Here is a 20065-nt window from a genome sequence, read left to right as displayed (position 1 = left end):
TCTTTTTGCCAAGGCAAACCTCTTTACATGTACAAGTGATCCCAGCAAATGATCCTGCTGTCCTCTATATTCTCCTGATCTTCACTTTTCCCCAATCTTTTGCTCCCTCCCTGATGCCTACAAATATTCCTATATCCCCCCCCCCCATCCTTCAAAAAATCTTCTCCTGACCCAGTTGCTCCTCCTAGGTACTGTCCTTTATCTTTCCTTCTCTTCTAGGCTAAACTCCTTGAGAAAACCATCTACACTAGTGTCTCCATTTTCTTATTACTCACTTTTAAGTCTTTGCAATTTAGCTTCTGACCACCTCATTCAACTAAACTCTCTAAAGTTACCGTTGATCTCTCAATTGCCAAATTTAATGGCCTCTTCTCATTCTTGATCTTTCTTGCTTTCTGTAGCATTTGACACTATTGATCACCCACTTCTGGATAGTCTCTCCTCACTAGGTTTTCATGACATTACTTTTTCCTGGTTCTTCTCCTACCTGTCTGACCACTCTTTTTCAGTCTCTTTTGTTGTTCTTCATCCTTCCATGTCATGCGCACTTATTATGGGCATTCTCCAAAGCTCTGTCCTGAGCCGTTTACTCTTTTCTCTCTACTGTAACCAGTTTGATGATCTCATCGACACCCATGTATTCAATTATCATTTCTATACTAGTCATTCTCAGATCTCTCTAGATTTCCTAATCTCTCTTGAACTCCAGTCCCACATCACCAACTGCCAATTGGACATCTCATACTGGATGTACCATAGACATCTCAAAATCAACATGTCTAAAATAGAGCTAATCAATCTTATACCTCAATCTCTCTTTTATTCCCAACTTTCCTGTTACTGTTAAGGGTACTACCATTTTTCTAGTAACTGGGCTGATAGCCTTAGTGTCATCACCAACTCCTCACTCACTCACCGCGTTTATCCAAACTGTTGCTAAATCTTGTATTTTCTTCTTTTACAACATCTCTCATATGTATCTGCCTCTCCACCCCCAAAGCCGTCACCTAGGAGAAGGCTTTCCATCTCACTCCTGGACTACTGTCATAGCTTTCTGGTTGGTCTCCTTGCCTTAAGTCTCTTTCCAGTTGCGGAAATGATTTTCTTAAAATTCAGGTCTAACCATGTCTCCCTATACTCATAAACTCCAGTGGTTCTCTGTTAGCTCCAGAATCAAATATAAAGGTTTGACATTTAAAGCCCCTAACAAGCTGTCTCCTCTCTAACCTTCTTATGCCTTACTCCCTTCCATATATTTTATGTTTCAACTTTACTGGCCTGTTTACTGTTCCTCCCACATAATTGATCTTCCATCTCATAACTACATGCCATTTTATTGGCTGTCCCCCATACCTGAGATGCTCTCCCTCCTAAACTAAGTGTTTCCTTCAAGACTGAGCTCAAGTTTGATTTTCTGTAAGAAGTCTCTTTCCTAGTCTCTTTCACTGTTAGTGCCTTCCTTCTGAGATTACCTTCCACTTATACTGTGTAGATCTAATGTGTGCAATTATTTGCATGCTGTTTCCTTCATTGTGAACTCCTTGTGGACTGGCTGTGTATTTTTGCCTTTCTTTTTATTCTCAGAGTTTAGCACAGTGCCTGACACAGTTCATAATAAATGGTTGTTGGATTTAATCGAGTGCCCCAAGGTGTTCCACTGGTATCTCTAATGTTAGGAGAAAGCAAGGAAGGCTTCTAGCATGTTGGGTTGGCGTAACCTTTATGACAAACTTACAAGACAATAGATAGTTTGCAGTCTGTCTCATTGGAAGCATTCAAATGGATGAGATCACAGATTCATTTTAGTATTTTGAGAGAGGGCATATATTGATGCAGACTATCTTAAGTGTATAAATGGCAAATCCATAAAGAAAAGTCTCCTTTATATTTCATTTAGAGAAAAAAAATCTGAACATGTTAGATAGCTTTTTTAATGTAGAAATTAATTCAATTTCAGCAAACTTTTTAAAAGCACCTATTAAGTGCAAGGGACACTGGTAAGTCTAAGGATAGGAGGACTTAAAAAGGAAGCAGGCCCTACTCTCAAGAATCTCATCCTGTCCTGGGAGGAGGTAACGAGTATATAATAAATACAGAGTGATTTCAAGCAGAGGAGAGCACTAACAACAAGAGTCAGAATATGTGTCCTAGAGCAAACACCCAAGCTGAGCCTTGAAGGAAGAAAGTAGAGCTAAAGTGCACTCATTTAACATACATTTCTTCTGGTAATCTGAGGATTTATTTTTCTAATTGTTCTCATTCGTGTAAATTACATAGGATAATAGGATTCGCATATGCCATTGGTAAATTGAGACTACAATTAGATTTGTGCCCCAAGAATCTTTGAACTCTAAGCATGAATCTCCCTATAATCTAGGAAAAATACTTTATTTTAATACATGATGCTTATTGTATATTTTGTCTGAATATTGAAGATATTGATTGTGTCTACACAATGCCAAACATTCTGATGAAAAAAATAATTCAGTCATGTATATGTTTACACCATAACTAAAACATCTGGATGATTAAATGAATTCCTCATTTTTCAACTATGTATTGTTATTTTTATTGCAAATGAGACTGGGAAAACGGTGAGAAGTACCATAGTTCAGGGCTGCATTGATGTTTTTAAAATAATTCCTAATTAAGCTTAGAGTCCAAAATCAGGGGAAAATTTAATTATCACTGACTCTTATTGAACTGTATAGTTATGAATCTTATTAACTATGTAAAAAGAAACGCATTTGCCTTATCAGCTAAGTCAAAATTTTTGAAAGGGCATAGACAGTATGACTCACTATGTCACTGAACCCAAAATTAGTTAGTATTTTGATCCTGGCTCTGTCATTTGTGTTTTGGTTAGGTTTGCTTCTTGATATGTGGTGCTATTTTCTTAACTACCTCATCAACTTGTAAGGAACACCTAATTAAACACTATATAAACATGAAATGGTACATAAATGATTAACAATAATATCTTTTAAGGTAAATTTACACCATTCATGAAAACAAGCTTTTTAATTACAAGGTACTTAATAAAGCTTATGCAAACTATGGTTAAACTATGGTTTACTCATGTAGTCTGATTATTTGACTGGCATATTTCTTTAAGTTATATTTCATAGTTTTTGTTGAAAAGACATTCAAAGAAGAGTGTTATGGTATAGGAATTAGCACTTTTTTAATGTTGTTTCAGTGTGCTAAGTTAAGACATTGATTCTCACAAACTAAAGAAAGAGGGAGCTGCTGACTTGAGCACTTTTGGATAGGGTGGGATGCCATGCAGACTTTCCCAAGTAAATAGGCCGTAGCTCACTCAGTCTTTTAGGAGGAGATGAGGCTGTAGGAACCAGACTTTTCATTAGCAACACCAAAGTCAGCCTCCTCAATCCTGGACTGATTTCCATTTCCCTTTAACCTATTCTTCTGGCCTTTTGTTTTAACTGAGATTTATAATATAGTTTAATATTTATGGAGTGTTTTGTATACATTGTTTTATTTGAGTCTCACAGCAATCCTCTGAGGCAGGATGCCACCATTTACCCAGTTTTCTATGTTCAGATTTTAGTGTTTTCTTCAACTCTCTCCCACACACTTTACATATCTAATCTTACTAAATCCTGTCAGTTGCACCTCCACCATATAACTTGCATTTCTCTGTTTCTGTTCACACAGCCATCACCTAATGAAATCCCTAATTGCCACTCACCTGGAGAGTTGCAATAGCTTTCCAACATGCCTCACCTTTACTGTCTCCCACCTCCAGACCATCCTTTTCACCACTGCCAGACTTGCTTTACTTATGTTATAAAGTTGGTCATGTTATTTGACTCCTCAGAATGTTCATTGACTCTTTATTACCTGTTAACTCAAGTTCAAACTCTTGCCTAGCATTTAAGGCCTTCCACAGTCTGGGACCACTCTGCTTTTCTGTCTTTATTAAATACTACTTTCCTCCACATACACTATACTCCAGCCAAACTGAACTACTTGACACCCCAACTCCTAGTTCCCATACATATGACATAGTACCATGGAAAGAACCCCTGGATGCAGAGTGAGGGAACCTGGGATAAAATCTTAGCTCTGCTTATTATCACCTATGTGACCTGCAAGTCATTGAACTTCTGTGGACAACAGTTTTCTCACCATTAAAATGAAGAGTTTGACTAGAATGATGTCTGATCTCCATTTCAGCTTTAAATCTGCTAACCTCATTGCTTTTGATTATGTTGTTTCCTATACCTAGAAACGCCCCCATCCCTGTACCTTTCCATCTGTTGAATTCCTACCTGTCCTTTACAGTCTTTCTCCTTCAAATACTACCTGCTCTAGGAAGCAGCCTTCACAAATTTTCTTTTCTGCCCTGTATTTTGGGAAAAAACCTTCCAACCCATGATCTCACATAGCACTTGATTTGAACCTCAATTATGAATTTACATGTTATTTTATATTAGAGTCATTTGTTTGTGTTAAATACTTCAATTAGACATTAAGTTTCGTGAGATCAGGGACCACATCTTCCAAACTTTATGCCCTTTACAAATTTGGGATGTAAAATCAATACTTATGGAATTGAATTGAATTGAATTGTACTCTTCTTCCAGTTTCAGTGCTCTATCAGACTACTCACGTGGAGTAGAAAGAACAGATTGGATGACAGATTCCAATACCAATTCTGCCATTAGCTCATGGTGTGATATTGGATGGGGCATGTAGCCTTTCTGGGCCTTCATTTTCTTATCTATAAAATAAACAAATGGAACTTAGGTGATTTCGAAAATCTCTTCCACTTTTAAAATTTTATTAGCGCAGTTTGTGAACATGATGACATAGTTGAGATGCCAGATAGCATCAGTTTTTTTTTTAAATCATACCACTGAACAAACTAATCAATTTCAGTAAAACTGTAGTTGGAATGTTGTTCATTAGGCAATCTTAATATCTTTGTTCTATTTTTCTAATATATAAAATACCTGTGGAGAGATGAGAAGGAAGTAGAAGTTGTTGGTAAAGCCTTTGGAAGTTTATTTAAAAAATGCTTTGATAATGATACTTATGCATTTACTAGGTTGGTCTCATAAAGGATCTTTTTTTTTATGAGGTGAATTGATGATATTGGAAATTCTTTTTCATTCTATTGCTCAATAATAATTAAAGTTACTATACAATATTAGAGCCTATTCCTTATGAATTGTTTAGTAGTATCTGCCTGCTATTAATGGAAATATCTTTTTAGGAATAGCAAGATTCATGGTTGTTTATGTAACAATTTGTTAGTCTGACAGTCAATAAAAATGAGAAATTACCTCCTTGGTATTTCTCAGTTGTCTTCTCCCACAAGCAGTGAATACATAAATCATAGTTATATGAATTTGACAGCTTTAATTGTTTAGCACTGACATGCTTTTGTCAAGTGGGGGCATCATTGGTCTTTCTTAACTAGGCTGCATGACAACAGTGATTTGTTTCCCAAACCAAGTAATGACATTAGGATAAGTGACTTTGTCTTTTTTTCACCTTATTTTGGAAAGTCTTTATTCTGAATCTGAATTTAGCCATAACCCACATTTATACTGATTTTCTTTTGAAATTAGAGCAAGATTTAAAATACCAAAAACTTTAGTGGTTTTCTTCAGTCTTGAATGTCGACCCTTAAAATAACTTATCCATGACATTTTAAATTGGAAGAATCCTTTTTTGGGTGTGAAACAGTACATTTTTGTTGCACTGAAGAAAACAAAAATGGCTCAAGTTTAAGATTAAAAGTGTAGAATAAGCATCTTTATTATATAGTCTGGGTTTATTTTTACTTTGTCAGTATGTTATTAAGTTGATTAATTTGTCAGTAAATGTTATAAAGAAAAAGATGTTCTCAATATATATTTAATTAGTTGCTGGTGTAAATCAAGTATTCATTTGTTCTTATTTAAATATTCACTTTCCACTTAAGTGAAATTCGCTTTCTCATGGATAATCTGAAGAAACTGATAGACTGGGGAAAAAAAATAATTATGTGCTGCAGCTAACAACAGTTCACCATTGCTAATAACTCTAAAATTGTTGTCCTCATTATTGTTTGAATATGATTATCATAGTAACAATGTTCATTTAGAATGTATATAAGATCACTGTATTAAAATATTTCACCGATTAAACTTTGATCTCTCCACTATACTAGTAGCTCACAACTTAGGCTACATAGTAAACTTTGATTGGCTTTACTTTTAATCTACTCAGAAAAGAATTGTAGGAATATTGTTTTCATGAATGCACTTTGGAAATCTTTCTAAGGGTGTGGAAGGTGCAGGAACTATGCAGTAGAAATGCCTTGAGTGTTTAAGTACTTTAACACAGTATTCCTATCATTAAAGTTCTTGGCCTGTTCTCATATGTAAGTTTAAAATTCTGTAGATCTATATCCTCTAAGGGCAAATACTGAGGGCCAAAAGCGGAGATAATAACTTGAGATTTGTGTGCCTCTCTTGCAGGTTACAGTCATAAATTGACAGCTCTGAAGGACTGAAACTCACATCAAAGGATGCAGATCATCTAGTTAGGTCAATTATTGTTAATTTTTGTCTTCCATTAAATTCTTTTAATGCTTTCCTCTTTACCTTTTCTTCTAGCCAAGCCCTATACCAAGCCCTGTTTTGGGGAGAAAGCCAAATGCTAGTCAGTCACTGCTTGTATGGTGCAAAGAAGTTACAAAAAACTATAGGGGAGTGAAAATCACCAATTTTACTACATCTTGGAGAAATGGCTTATCTTTTTGTGCAATATTACACCACTTTAGACCAGATCTGATGTAAGTAAACACATTTTGCTTTTCCAGTCAAATCCTTTACATGTGCTAGAAATAAAAAAAAAAACATTACAACCACTACTTGACATGTCCTAAAATGCTTAACTATAAATTACTTTGAGCATTTTGTGCATTTTTGAGGAAACAGATTTATGCCAAACCTTGAAATCCCTTTTTTACCACTCCTAAAAACAATCTTTTCTCTACTTTAAAAATGATATATTTCTTTTTCTTAATCTTATAAAAGAATAGACTTCAAGGTGATTATGAAAATTGTGTTAGTTTTAAAATGAGATGAGACAAATAAGCCCATAGCTTATATATTGAGAACAAGAGATTACCTCATGGTGAATTTGGTTGCAAGGCTGATCTCTAGTCTCCTGTACTAACTTTTTTTTTTTTTAGATGAAACGCTTCAGGCAATGAAACGTGTATTTACTGTTTATTTATTTATTTGGTTTATTTATTTTCTGCAATATTAGTTTTGTTGATCAAATTGCTATGAAATTGCTAGTTACTATAGGATATCATTGTATGTCAGATGTTTAGATTTGATGTGTTTTAAAACTACCTCATTTATCAAATACTATACATACCCACTGTGCCATTTTCTCCCTCAGTGACTACAAGTCCTTGAATCCTCAAGATATTAAAGAGAACAACAAAAAGGTAAGACCTAATAGGAAAGAAAGGGGAAAAAAGATATAGCTTCAATTTTGACTTCACTGCAGGTTTTTATTAATTTTGGGAGAGTGAGGCAGTCTTGTAAGGTCATAACTGTAGTTTACAGAAGCTATTCAGCCTCCCGCAGTTCAAATCAGACATAGTATTGACTGTGATTTGTCATATTCTTTAACATTCACAAGAAGTTCCAGGTTGACATTAGAGTTATTTTTTGTATGGCCTATATTAATAGCTGAAAAGAAGGAGAAGAAGGGCTTATGGAGCTTTTCATGACTTTTTTTCCTCTTTTAATCTAATTTATTTTTAACTGTTTTTTAGAATTCTACCAAAAATTGCATATTTATACTTCTGCTTGACTATACAAGACTACCAGATTGCTTAGGATAAAAATGTTGATGTTAATGCCACAAGTCATTAAAATTTTAAAGATTAAGAACTTTGATTTTCACTAGAAACATAATTAATGAAAACCAGTGTGGGCCCAAAGCCTTTTAGTTCTCTTTTGAATCAGGTAATTTAAAACAAAAGTAATATAAAGAGAATCCTGACACAGGTTCATTTAGCTAAAATAAGTTTAAGGTCAAATTTTTTTTTCTATTAATGCTTCTTTCCACCATTCCCCATCCCCCCCAAAGAAAATCTTATGCAGCAATTGAAAATTTCATTTTTCCTTGAAAATGTCTGATTCCCTCACAGGGTATATTGACAAATAACTCATTTTCTACACAATTTAATATGGGAATCATTGTAATATGCTTTTTTAAAGTTTGTGTTCTGTAAAATAGGTTATCTATGTAAATTAAGTTTTCAGAAGCAGCACACACTAAAGTAAAAAGCTTTCTTTTTTCATAATTTTAGCCAAATTTGGTCTTTGGGTCATGTGTACAAGCCTTTTTTGCATTGTTCCATTGAGTAAATAGCAAGCCTTTTTCTGACTGTCATGGAAAATGCAAAGCTAAATGATTGTAAAAATATACATATTGTTATTTTATAAGGTGGATTTTTTAACTTGTAGTTTGAAATTTTGAAAACATATTATTGTATGTTTCCTTTAACATTTTTTACAAATATATGAATAATCTTGCCAGCTCTTAAGTTATTGTGACAGTCCACTATTTTGTATTTCTTTTTCAAATTTTGAAGACATTAATGCTGATATTACATTCTACTACACATATTAGACTGTTCTATTAAAAACATTCTCTCCATTAGATTCGCTTTGGCTTAAAATTACAGTTTTAGGGTGAATTTTATTTCATACTCTTCCATTTCTAGTCAAAAATACTCATCATTCAATAAGTAATTGTTACTGTTGTTTAATTTCTTTTTCTTTCATCATTTTAAGCCCTTGCCTGACAGCTACATTTGAGTAGCTCAGTTGCTTCCTTCAGATTTGTTTCCTGGCTTCACACAGTTCTGCCTGATAACCCCATGTGCCCTAGATGGGAATGAATGCAGTACAGGGAGCAGCAATGCCAGTGTATAAGTTCCATGTGGATGCATAGCACATTTGACAATGACTCCTCCTAACCAATTAAAATAACATCTAGCAGTGAATAAGACAATTTTCTTTGTGAGAATTCCATTTTCCTCTGCACCCAGGCCACTACAAAAGACAGTGGATGATTGACTATAGTAGCAAACATTAACCTTTGAAAATACATCTTTAAATAAATGTCTTGACCTTACTTGTTAAAAGTATGATTTGTTTTTAAACAGTTTGCACTACAATTAATGTTCATTTTAAAATGAACTATTACCAGAATTAAAACTTAAGAAGTTTCCTCACAAGGAAGCTAATCATTTTCCCAGATCTGGAAGAAGTAGCGAATAAAAAAGGTATTTACCTGTGACATCTGATCTTGACCAGTATGTCAGTGTGTTAGATAATTGGGAAATGTTTAGAATACTGCCTGTGGTGCTTTCGCTGATGGCCTGCAGTTGATGGCTGTCAATCATGTTGTCAGGACACTGGAGGAAGAAAAATTCTTAATTTTCCTAAAACAAGTAAAATAACAAACAAGTCTATACTTGCACTCCAACTGAGCCATACACCTTAACTAAATATTTTGAGTCATCTATATATATTATGAAAGATAGTGCTGTGAAAATTGAAGATGTTTTAATATCACAATTTGTTTTCCATTTCATTCTTCCTTTCTCCCCCTAAAAATTTATAAAACTGCAGGAGGAGTATGAGGAAAGGATTAAATCCAAAGGTAGAAGTGTATTTTAATATGTAAGATTAAAAGACTATTTTCTTCCTGGTGTTAAATCAATTTCTAACTATTGTTTTGAAGAAAAACTTTGTGAGTTGATTTTTAAAACCTGAATATGATGAGAATATTTTTATAACTGAAATTGTGACATGTAGAACTAGAAAATTTTTTTCTTGTTTTCACTAAAAGTGTATCTAAACCCTTAGCCATTCCTTACAGGGCTTCTGGCAACACAATACTGTTTTCAAGGGTTAGTTCAGGATAGTAATAATTATTTGTAAATTGAGAAACAGCTTTGATTCTTCAAAACTAGAAAAACCTGATGCACTGCAGTCATTTAAAGGCTAGCAAAAATAATACAATGCAGCCACACATTCTCAACTTTGTCATAGGTTTCAAAACACTTCACTTTTTTTAGTGCTGTTGAAGGAAAATTACATTCTTCTCATTTTGTAAAGTCATAGTTAATTGGTGTTTAAGAAAATGTTTGTAAGTTTAAAAAGCATTTATTCCTGCTTTATATCAGGTGATTGAGGTATAGTTCTTTTTGGTTATCTGCTTCTGTTTTTTCATCAGCACAAATCAGTACAATTACACTGCCAGTAGAAGAGAAGAAGTCGATCAGGCATGATAAAGCCCAAGATAGATTAGTGTGGTGTCTTTATTTCTTAGTTTCTTATCTTAAAAGCCCATCCTTAGATACCTTTTTGTTCCAACTCTCCCATTTTTATTTGCTTGTTTTCTATATCATTCTATTTTTATTTTATCCATTAAGAATGTCCCCAATGAAGGTGGGCATATGCTTTTATCATATTCTTTGCTTTTTTTATTTTAGTTTCACATACAGCATTATCATAAATAACATGAAAAGTATTTTAAAATAAAGGCTACCTATGTGGATTTTATATTCTTTCTTACATGGAAAGTAGACATATTCCTAGAGGAAAAAGTAAATATGATTGGGAAAGATGAGAAAAAATCATTTGCATTTTAAGAATGTTTTTAACAACAGTGTGTGAATTTTAAAAATCAAGTTATAGTGTTTCTAATTTTGTAGTTCCAACTGAAATTTTAAATTGCAGTGTTTGACATCTGTAATATAACTTTGTTTGCTTATTTTGAAGGCGTACGATGGATTTGCAAGCATAGGAATTTCTCGGTTATTGGAACCTTCTGATATGGTTTTGTTAGCAATTCCTGACAAACTGACTGTTATGACTTATCTTTATCAAATAAGGGCCCATTTCAGTGGTCAAGAATTAAATGTTGTTCAAATAGAGGAGAATAGCAGTAAAAGCACATATAAAGTGGGAAACTATGAAACTGATACAAACAGTTCTATTGATCAGGAAAAGTTCTATGCAGAACTTAATGAGTTGAACCGGGACCCTGAATTCCAGCAACCTAGCAGCGGAGCAGTAGACTTCACATCTCAGGATGATTCTGTATTTGTAATTGATAGTGGTGTTGGAGAGTCAGAGAGTGAGCATCAGACCCCTGATGATCATTTAAGTCCAAGCACAGCTTCCCCTTACTGTCGAAGGACTAAAAGTGACACAGAGCCACAAAAATACCAACAAAGCTCGGGAAGGACTTCAGGATATGAGGAGGCTGGAATATATACCCATACGGATTCTGCACAAGCACAGATTTTGTTGAGCAAGAAGAAATTGCTAAAAGTTGACACTTTAGAATTGAGTGACTTAACATATATCAGTGATAAAAAAAAAGATGCATCTCCACCCTTTGCTCGTGAGGAACTTGACAGGCAAAGGCACCGTTCTCTAGAAGTTACTGATAGTAATCTGGAAGAAGAAAAATTGATATCTTCTGGCTCCTCAGAGAACAAGAGACCGGAACCTGAGTCTCCTGTAAAAAAATCAAGTTTATCTCCCACTTCTAAACTTGGATACTCTTACAATAGGGATGTAGACCTCACAAAGAAAAAACGTGCTACTCTGAGACACACAGAGTCTGATTCTGATACAGATAAAACAGTTTTAAATCATTCAGACCATTCTGCAAAAACAGCTCAGGTAAGAGAATTGACTAAATATGCATCTGTAGTACTAGTCAGGTATGGCCCCTGTCTTCACACAACATATTTGTACTGCATTATTGTAGGCAGGGACTGTTTTTTCATTTTTTCTTCACAAATAAAGGTTTGTTTTTACAAATGGTTATAGGTGGAGTATGTTATGATTTGTCATAATGGGCATTTTTGAAATGATGAATGTTTATCATGTTCTTCTATTGTCTACAACTGCTAATATGTGAAAACCAGCAACATAGGAAGCAACTTCTCTTAGGATGTATTCCTGTTTTCTCCAGTTAAAGTTAGTAATAATATTTTATAGTGTTACTAGAAGAACCCCTCTAGAGTAAAGGGCTAAGTTATTGAATCTTTAAATACTACTAGTTAATTGTCTATAGAAAGCAAGAGTATTTTGTGTCTTATGAATGCATAAGAATAGCCTGAGAATATTTTTATTTTCCCTCTAATAAAAAGGCCATATTGAACATGGTTTTCTTTTCTTTCTTTTTTTTATTAGCAAACTAAAACTCTAATTTTTCTCTCTAAATCATTTTTCTTTTATTTTTCATTTGTTTTGCTCAGGTATTTCCTCCCCCCCCCCCGTGTTTTATTCATGGTTAAAACAAGTCATAGCATTTTTCAGAGCTTGCCTTGTCTGATGTATAGACAGTCTTGACCTGATCATTGATCACTTGGCAATCACTGACCAGCTTAGCAACAACTTTCAATATATTGGACTTTGAACCAGCCCATTTCCTAACAAATCAACAGCCACAGCGACGTAATACAGGTTTGGAAACGGAGAGTTCCAAAACAGTACCTTATACAAAGTACTAACTCAATCATATTTGTTCATTGATTTATTGCAAAATTATTAGTGAATATGTTTAAGTACCGTTCAAGTAATAGTCATGTTGTTTTGTTGATGCCCTTTGTTATTACACCACAGTCATTTCCCAATATATACCCCCACTACCACCACTGAACCCTCTCTTTTAGCAAAAACAGACACAGGGACCACATCTGACAACATATGCAACATTCCATACCCATAGTCACCCATCTTTTTATACCTCCCTAAAAGGAAATATTTTATCCTCTTTCTTCCACAACCAAGATTGCCCATTACATTTAATGAGTCTCAATACCTGTGGTTTTTTTTAAGTTAATTTATTTATTTTTAGTTTTCAACAGTCACTTCCATAAACTTTTGAATTTTAAATTTTCTCCTCTTCCCTCTCCACTTCCCTCCCCAAGATGGTGTGCAATGTAATACAGGCTCTACATATACGTTCCTATTAAGTCAATACCTGTATTTTTTTCATTTACATTATTGTAGTCATTTTATGCGGTATCTTGGGCTACTTTCTTCATGCTGCATCACTTCTTATGTTTCTCAGAATTCTTCATATCCATTTCTTGTGGCACAACAATATTCTATTACATTCATATGCCACAATTTTGTTCAGCCATTCTCTCAATAAAGTGATGCTATGAATATTTTACTACATATAAGGCCTTTCCTTATATGCCCAGTCATAGAATTTCTGGGTCAAATGATAGGAAGTGTTTAGTGATATTCTTATGTATATCCAAATTATTTTGCTAAATAGTTGGACAGATTCCTAGCTCCACCAACATGGTCAATGTTGCTATCTTCCCACAACTTTATCTAACATTGACTATGAAAATAGATTCTTAAGGCAGGCTTCAGTGTTATAGTCATCTAGAGTGCTTAGTGACAGCTGGCAATGGATTATTTGAACTTGAATTCTTTTCTGGATTTACCACTAACTGTAGGAGCTTTGGGCAGGTATCATGACTTAAGCATCACTTTCCCTATCTATAAATAAAAGACCTTTTTCAACCCTGCTCACTCTGGTGATTAAGGCAGCTTGTAGTCCACATCTCATTGAGCTCAGGATGTGTTAATGTATTGGCTAGGAATTGACAATGTAAATTTCTAGTTATTTCAGTCTTTAGAATGATAAAGGAGATTCATTATCTAGAAAGCTATAATATGGCTGCCTAATAAACATTATGGGTTTTTTGTGATCTATAGTCTAAAGATCTCAATCAAAAATAATTCAGGTTTGCCCTACTTTGTACAACCAAATTTGTCACTGTAAATACACAATCACTATTTAGGGGGGGAAAAAAAACAGCCATTTACTACATGACCATAAAATCAATGAGGCGCAAATCAAGGCCCAGAGAACCTAAATGGCTTGTCTGAGGTTACTTTTGGATGGGCTCTACAAAGAATCTGAGCCAATTTCAACATTTCACGAGTGAGGAGATTAAGACATAGAGAGATCATGACATGCGAAGGTCACACAGTTGATGGCAGAGGTGGGGGTAGAATCTAGTTTCTTTTTTTCTTCTTAAGTTCCTTCCATTATTCCGCAGTGTACTTTGATCTACTTTTTAGAAAATTTGATAACATAGTTAAAAAAATCCACAACAAGCCAAATATTATAGTCATTTTAATTACACATATAAATATAACTTAAGTTATCATTGTTGCTAACTATGCTATTTCTCAAATTCTCTCTTAGGCTATGAGTTTTTGAGTAATCTTAAATATGTGATGCAATTTTGTTTAAGGAAAGTTAAAGTTATGATATTAACTGTCATGTCTAAGGACAAAGGAGAAAATATAGACAGTGAAATAGGAAGATTTGAAAATTCAGAGCAATAAAATAGAAAGATGATAAAAGAGGTCAAATACTGCCATCCCTTTTTAGGCAGTTATTCTAATAAACTAAATAAAAATCACATTTGCTTTTCTTTCCCTTTGTTTTCTATGGTACTTGTACCTAAAACTTGCGCTATACAATGAAAGAAAAGATATGTGTAGTGGATATGAGATTAGCCATAACCACAAACTGTCATGTAGCAGTTGGATATATTGGGAAGGAAAAAAGGAATTTATGGAAGGAAAAAAGGAATTTACAGAAGGAACAAAAACCTACCCTACTTAAATTGGTACATATGCTATTGTTTAGAACAGGGGTTCATAACCAGGGTCTGTGAACTTTTAAAAACATTTTATAACTAGTACAATATAACTAACTAAATAAAAAAAGAATGTTTAAAAATGGGGAAAAATAAAATGCTAAATAAATTTTAAAAATAATGTTAAAAATAATGTTTAATTTCCCTTGCAATCTCTTGTATATTTCATTTTATGCATTTAAAAATATTATTCTGAGAAGGGTTTCTTAACCTTCACTAAACTGCCATGAGATAAAAAAAAAAAGGTTAAAAATCCTTGGTTTAGAGCTGTTGTTGAATAACTTGTTTCTTTTTGGCAATTTGTTCCCAAAGTTCTTCAAAATATGTAGTACAGAATAAATACTTAATATTTTTCAGTAGCTCAACCCAGAAAAATGTTATAATTCTGATGAGGTTTGTTTTATTTTAGGGAAGATAGGTAGGGAAAGCCAGACTTCCAGGATTGCTTTTCATTGACTCAAAACATGTGATTTAGACCATTGTTAAGTGTGAAGAATTTAAGCAAATTTTACCAGAATAAATACAGTTAAAATGTTTCAATCCTTTTTAAACTCTAGGTGAAGTTGATTTTTACTATACTAAAAATGAAATGGTCACTAAATAAAGGAGATCTTTGGTCACCATTCACAGATATTACAGAAAAATGTATGTTTACATAAAGTAAAATGTAAAAGAGGTAATGGTCATTCTATAAAACTCTAGGGCCTTAAAATTGAATTTAAATGTATTCCATTTTTAGAACATGGTACTTTTAGAAAACATGAGTGGATAAAGCTGCAGCCTTGGAGTCAGGAGGACCTGAGTTCAGATCTGGTCTCAGACATATGACACTAGCTGTGTGACCCTGGGCAAGTCACTTAACCCCAACTGCCTTAAAAAAAAATGAAGAATTAGAGAAACAATAGACTTATAGACACTATACCCTCTTTTGAGAATATTTCCATAAAGTTTCGTTATGACTAAACTATGATAAACAAGATTTAAGTGCTAAAGATAATTTCACTTATGTTAAAATGTGCTTATAAATGCCATAGTATATATTGAGCATGCTCTTATCTCACACAATCTCATGAAGTTGTCTTAATTCTGGTCTTTTTTATTTAGGTAGATTACCTGGATATTAATTAGTATGCACATATAGATTATATATATGTATCTTTGCAACTAATTCTGCCTCTTTACTTTTAAGCAGCGAATATTATCAAGACAGGAAGAACTTAAGGAAAGAGCAAGAGTTCTGCTGGAACAGGCAAGAAGAGATGCTGCTTTAAAGGCTGGGAATAAGCAGATCACCAGTGCATCCACCCCAGCGCGCAGTAAGCAGCTGAGCGATGTAAGGTTCATGGGTTGGAATCATTGCAATTAATTCTTATTTAGTTATACCTCTTTCCCCCAAGATAATTGTCTTCTTACAACATGTCACACAATGAGAGGATCATAGTAGGCCCTCAATAAGTACTTTATTGATAGCTAGATGGTTGTAATTTTTATACCTGTTTTTCCTACATAATGGCATTAACGAGGAGGAAAAAATTGTATCTCTGGTGTATGAATTTCATTCATGTTTAAATAATCTATTCTTTAGATGACCATCCTCTCTGGAGAAGGAAGTTAGTTTGTATGTTGGTTTTCCTAATCCCAGCTGCCTGTTTGCCAAATTGTAGTGCTACAACTAATAATAATGATAACACACACTTGTATATTGCTTCAAGGTTTGCAAGGCATTTTTCCTCGTGCTAGCTCTGTGAAATAGACTTCATTAATTCCATTAATCTGGGTTCTCATTAATCCCTCCAACAGTTGCAATTCATCCATGCTTCCCATTTTGTACAAATCAGGAAGACCTGTGTCCAAATCCAGCCTCAGACACTTAATACCTATATGACCCTGAGCAAGTTAATTAACCTCTTTTGACCTCGGTTTCTTCATCTGTAAAATAGGGATAATAATATTACCTTTCTCATAGGTTATTGCAAGGATCAGGTGAGGTAATATGTAAAACACTTCAAGTGCTATAAAATGCTGTCATCATCATCATCATCATCATCATCTTATTATTATTATTGTTATTATTACAACTCTTCTCCATGCCCTTCCATAAATCCTCCATAAGAGGTTCATCCGGTATGCTAAAGACCATCCTCTGGATCTCTTGACATTGCATGGGAACTAGTGGCATGCATAAGGGATATAATAGTCATACCCTGTTTGTAATATATGACCAGCCCACTTCCTTTTTCTATCATACAGTTCTTTGATTTTTTTTTGTTTTTTTTTTTGCTTTTTGTTTTTGTTTTTAGGCAGTTGGGGTTAAGTGACTTGCCCAGGGTCACACAGCTAGTAAGTGTCAAGTGTCTGGTCTGAGGCCAGATTTGAACTCAGGTCCTCCTGACTTCTGGGTGCTCTATCCATTGTGCCACCTAGCTGCCCCTAATTCTTTGATATTTTACACAATTTTTATGAATGAGGAAACTGAGGCTCAAGGTGGTTAAATGACTTACCCAAACATTAAGTATTAAGTATTAAGATTAAGATGCAAACCTAGGTCTTCTCAAGACTCTTTCTTCACAAGGCCATTAATTTTTATGAATTTTGCTGATGTAAAATAGGGACTGAAAAGGCTAAGTAGAATCTATTTCACTTTAGTCTCTAGCCCAAATAAAACATGGCATCCTCTAAGCCTTTCTTTAAACTTCTAGGGTGGGGGGGGGCAGAGTCCCTCCTTAAGAAGCATTTGTTTTAGGCTCAGGTGTAGTTTTCTTTTTCTCAAAAAAACTGATTTTAATTTGTGACTATTACTAAAAATTTCATCTTTAGTTAAGAGTGAAAGCATTTTGTGCATACTTGTTGTACTTTAGCCTCTAATGAACTTATCATGTAATGTTTTATATTATAGCTTTGTGTGTTTGTGTCTTATTCCTTCCCGTTAGACTGTAAGCTGCATAATGAAAAATTAATAATTAGACTCCCTTTAAGAGCACTGGTGATGATAAAGTTCTGAGGGATTACATGTATTCTCTTTTCATATAAGAATATAAACAGTTTAACCTTGTTTAATCTCCTATGATTTCTCTCTCGTGTTTACTTTTTTATACTTCTCTTGAGTCTTGTGTTTGAATGTCAAATTTTCTATTCAGCTCTGGTCTTTTAATCAGAAATACTTAGAAGTCCTCTATTTCATCAAAGTTCCATTTTTTCCCCTGTATGCATTATACTCGGTTTTTCTGGTTAAGTTATTCTTGGCTGTAAGCCTATTTCCTTTGCGTTCTGGACTATTGTGTTCAAGGCTCCTGCTCCTTTATAATGGTGACTTCTAAAATCGTGTGTGATCCTGATGGTAGCTCCTCAGTACTTTTTTTTATTTTCTGGCTGCTTGCAGCATTTTTCTTTGACTTGGAAATTCTGGACTTTGTTGGTGGTATTCCTATTCCCGCCCTGGATTTGTATTTGGACAAGAGTAAAATGATGTTGAATCCAGTCCCTGTAAACCATCTGGAAAGTGCTTTTGCTTCATAGTGGCAGAATTGTAGGCTCCAAACTGCTGCTGTTTGCATCTGAGCTGAACTTTCTCCTTTCCCAGTACACTGTTGAGGGCTTTCTTCCCCCAGAATGTTACCCCACTGTACACATTAAGGCTCTGACCCAGAACTAGGTAATGGCTGAAAAAGCTGCCATTAGACACCTGTCTCCATCACAGTGGCCTGGTGTGGGTCTGGTGAAACCCCAGTATATGTCTTCACCTTCCTCTTGCCTTGGTGCACAGCTCACTGGAGCACAGGATATGCTCTTGGCTTGAACTTCTCTCCAGTGTCTCCAGGATTCAATCAGGCACATTTTCTAGATCTATTCAGAGGACATTTGTGGAGAGGAGCTCAGTTTGACAGTTCTTAACACTTTGTCATCTTGGCTGTGCCCTTCTAAGTGGCCTGTTCTCAATCTTCATTCTTCTTGACTTCTCTGCAGCATTTAACACTGTGAATCACTCTGTTTTCCTTGATTCAGGGCTCTGTCCTAGACTCTCTTCTTTTCTCCCTTTATACTACTTCACTTGGTAATCTCATCAGATTTCTTGGACTTAATTATCACATTTATACTGATAATTCTCACATCTACTTATCTAGACTCACATCTCCAGCTGCCTTTCAGACATCTCAAAATGGTTGTTTACCAGACATCTTGAACTCATTATTTTTCCACCTACACTCTCCTCTCTTCCAAACTTTCTTATTACTCTCAGAGGCACAACCATTTTCCCAATCCCTCAGACTCTCAAACGAGGTATTGTACTCAACTTCTCATTATTTCTTATCCTCTATATCCAGTCTGTTGCCACGTCTTGTCAATTTCAACTTTGCATATTTCTCAGATACACTCCCTTCTTTCCTCTGACACTGATGCAGGCCCTTATCTCTTCACATCTGGACTACTGAAGTAACCTGATGGTAGGTATGCTTGCTCCAGTTTTCTCCCTACTCTAATCCATTCCCCATTCAGGCACCAAAGTGAATTTCCTAAAGTTTAGGTCCAACCATGTCATCCTTACCCTCCTCAGGAAACTCCAATGGTTCCCTATAACCTCCAGGATCAAATACCAAATATATTTGGTGTTCAAAGCCCTTCACCTCTTGCCCTCTCTTCCACTCCTTTTATACCTTACAGTCCCCCAAATACTCTCTGATCCAACAACACTGGCCTCCTTAATATCCCCCCAACAATTCCTCTCTTTTCTGCCTCTTAGCTTCCCTGGCTTCCTTTAAATCCCAACTAAAATCCCATACAGGATGCCTTTCTTCTTAATTCTAATGCCTTCCCTCTGTTGATTATCTCCAATATATTCTTTCCCTATTAAGTTTGTACTTATTGGTTTGCTTCTTGTCTCCCCCATTAGACTATGAGCTCCTTGAAAGCAGGGACCTTCTTTTGCCTTTCTTTGTATCCTCAGCACTTAGCAGAGTGCTTGGCACATAGTAGCAGCTAGGTGGCACAGTGGATAGAGTGCTGAACTTGGAGTCAGGAAGACTCATCTTCATGAGTTCAAATCTGACCTCAGACACTTACTAGCTGTTTGACCCTGAGCAAAAGTAGAAGCAAAAGGTGGAGTTGCAGAGAAAATTATTGAGTTTTGATGGAAAAAGAAGTTAAGGACAATTAGAGCTATCTAAAAGTAGCATAGAACATATACTGGGTTATCTCTCACTTGAAAACTTCAAATTAATGCTAGGTGATCCCTTGTTAACAATGTCATAGGGATTTTTGGTCAGCTATAGATTACACTAGATGACTTTTGAGGTCTTGTCCAGC

General features: G+C 34.9%; 1 protein-coding gene across 7 annotated transcripts in view; it reads left to right on the top strand.

Annotated features, from left to right (window-relative positions):
* Window positions 1-20065, top strand: part of EHBP1 (EH domain binding protein 1) — a 392318-nt gene that overhangs the window by 253974 nt on the left and 118279 nt on the right. For 6 of the 7 annotated variants that reach the window (XM_027865118.1, XM_027865117.1, XM_027865119.1 and 3 more), the window contains exons 11-14: window positions 6633-6811; window positions 7429-7477; window positions 10836-11747; window positions 15954-16097. In XM_027865118.1, the coding sequence (XP_027720919.1) occupies window positions 6633-6811; window positions 7429-7477; window positions 10836-11747; window positions 15954-16097 (1284 nt within the window). The remainder of the gene's footprint in view (window positions 1-6632; window positions 6812-7428; window positions 7478-10835; window positions 11748-15953; window positions 16098-20065) is intronic. The other variant, XM_027865114.1, reaches the window with a different exon arrangement.

The sequence above is a fragment of the Vombatus ursinus genome, unplaced genomic scaffold, assembly GCF_900497805.2.
Source record: "Vombatus ursinus unplaced genomic scaffold, bare-nosed wombat genome assembly UNPS02014778.1, whole genome shotgun sequence".
Taxonomy (NCBI): domain Eukaryota; kingdom Metazoa; phylum Chordata; class Mammalia; order Diprotodontia; family Vombatidae; genus Vombatus; species Vombatus ursinus.
Note: the sequence above shows the minus strand (reverse complement) of the source record. Positions and strands in the feature narration are given on the sequence as shown.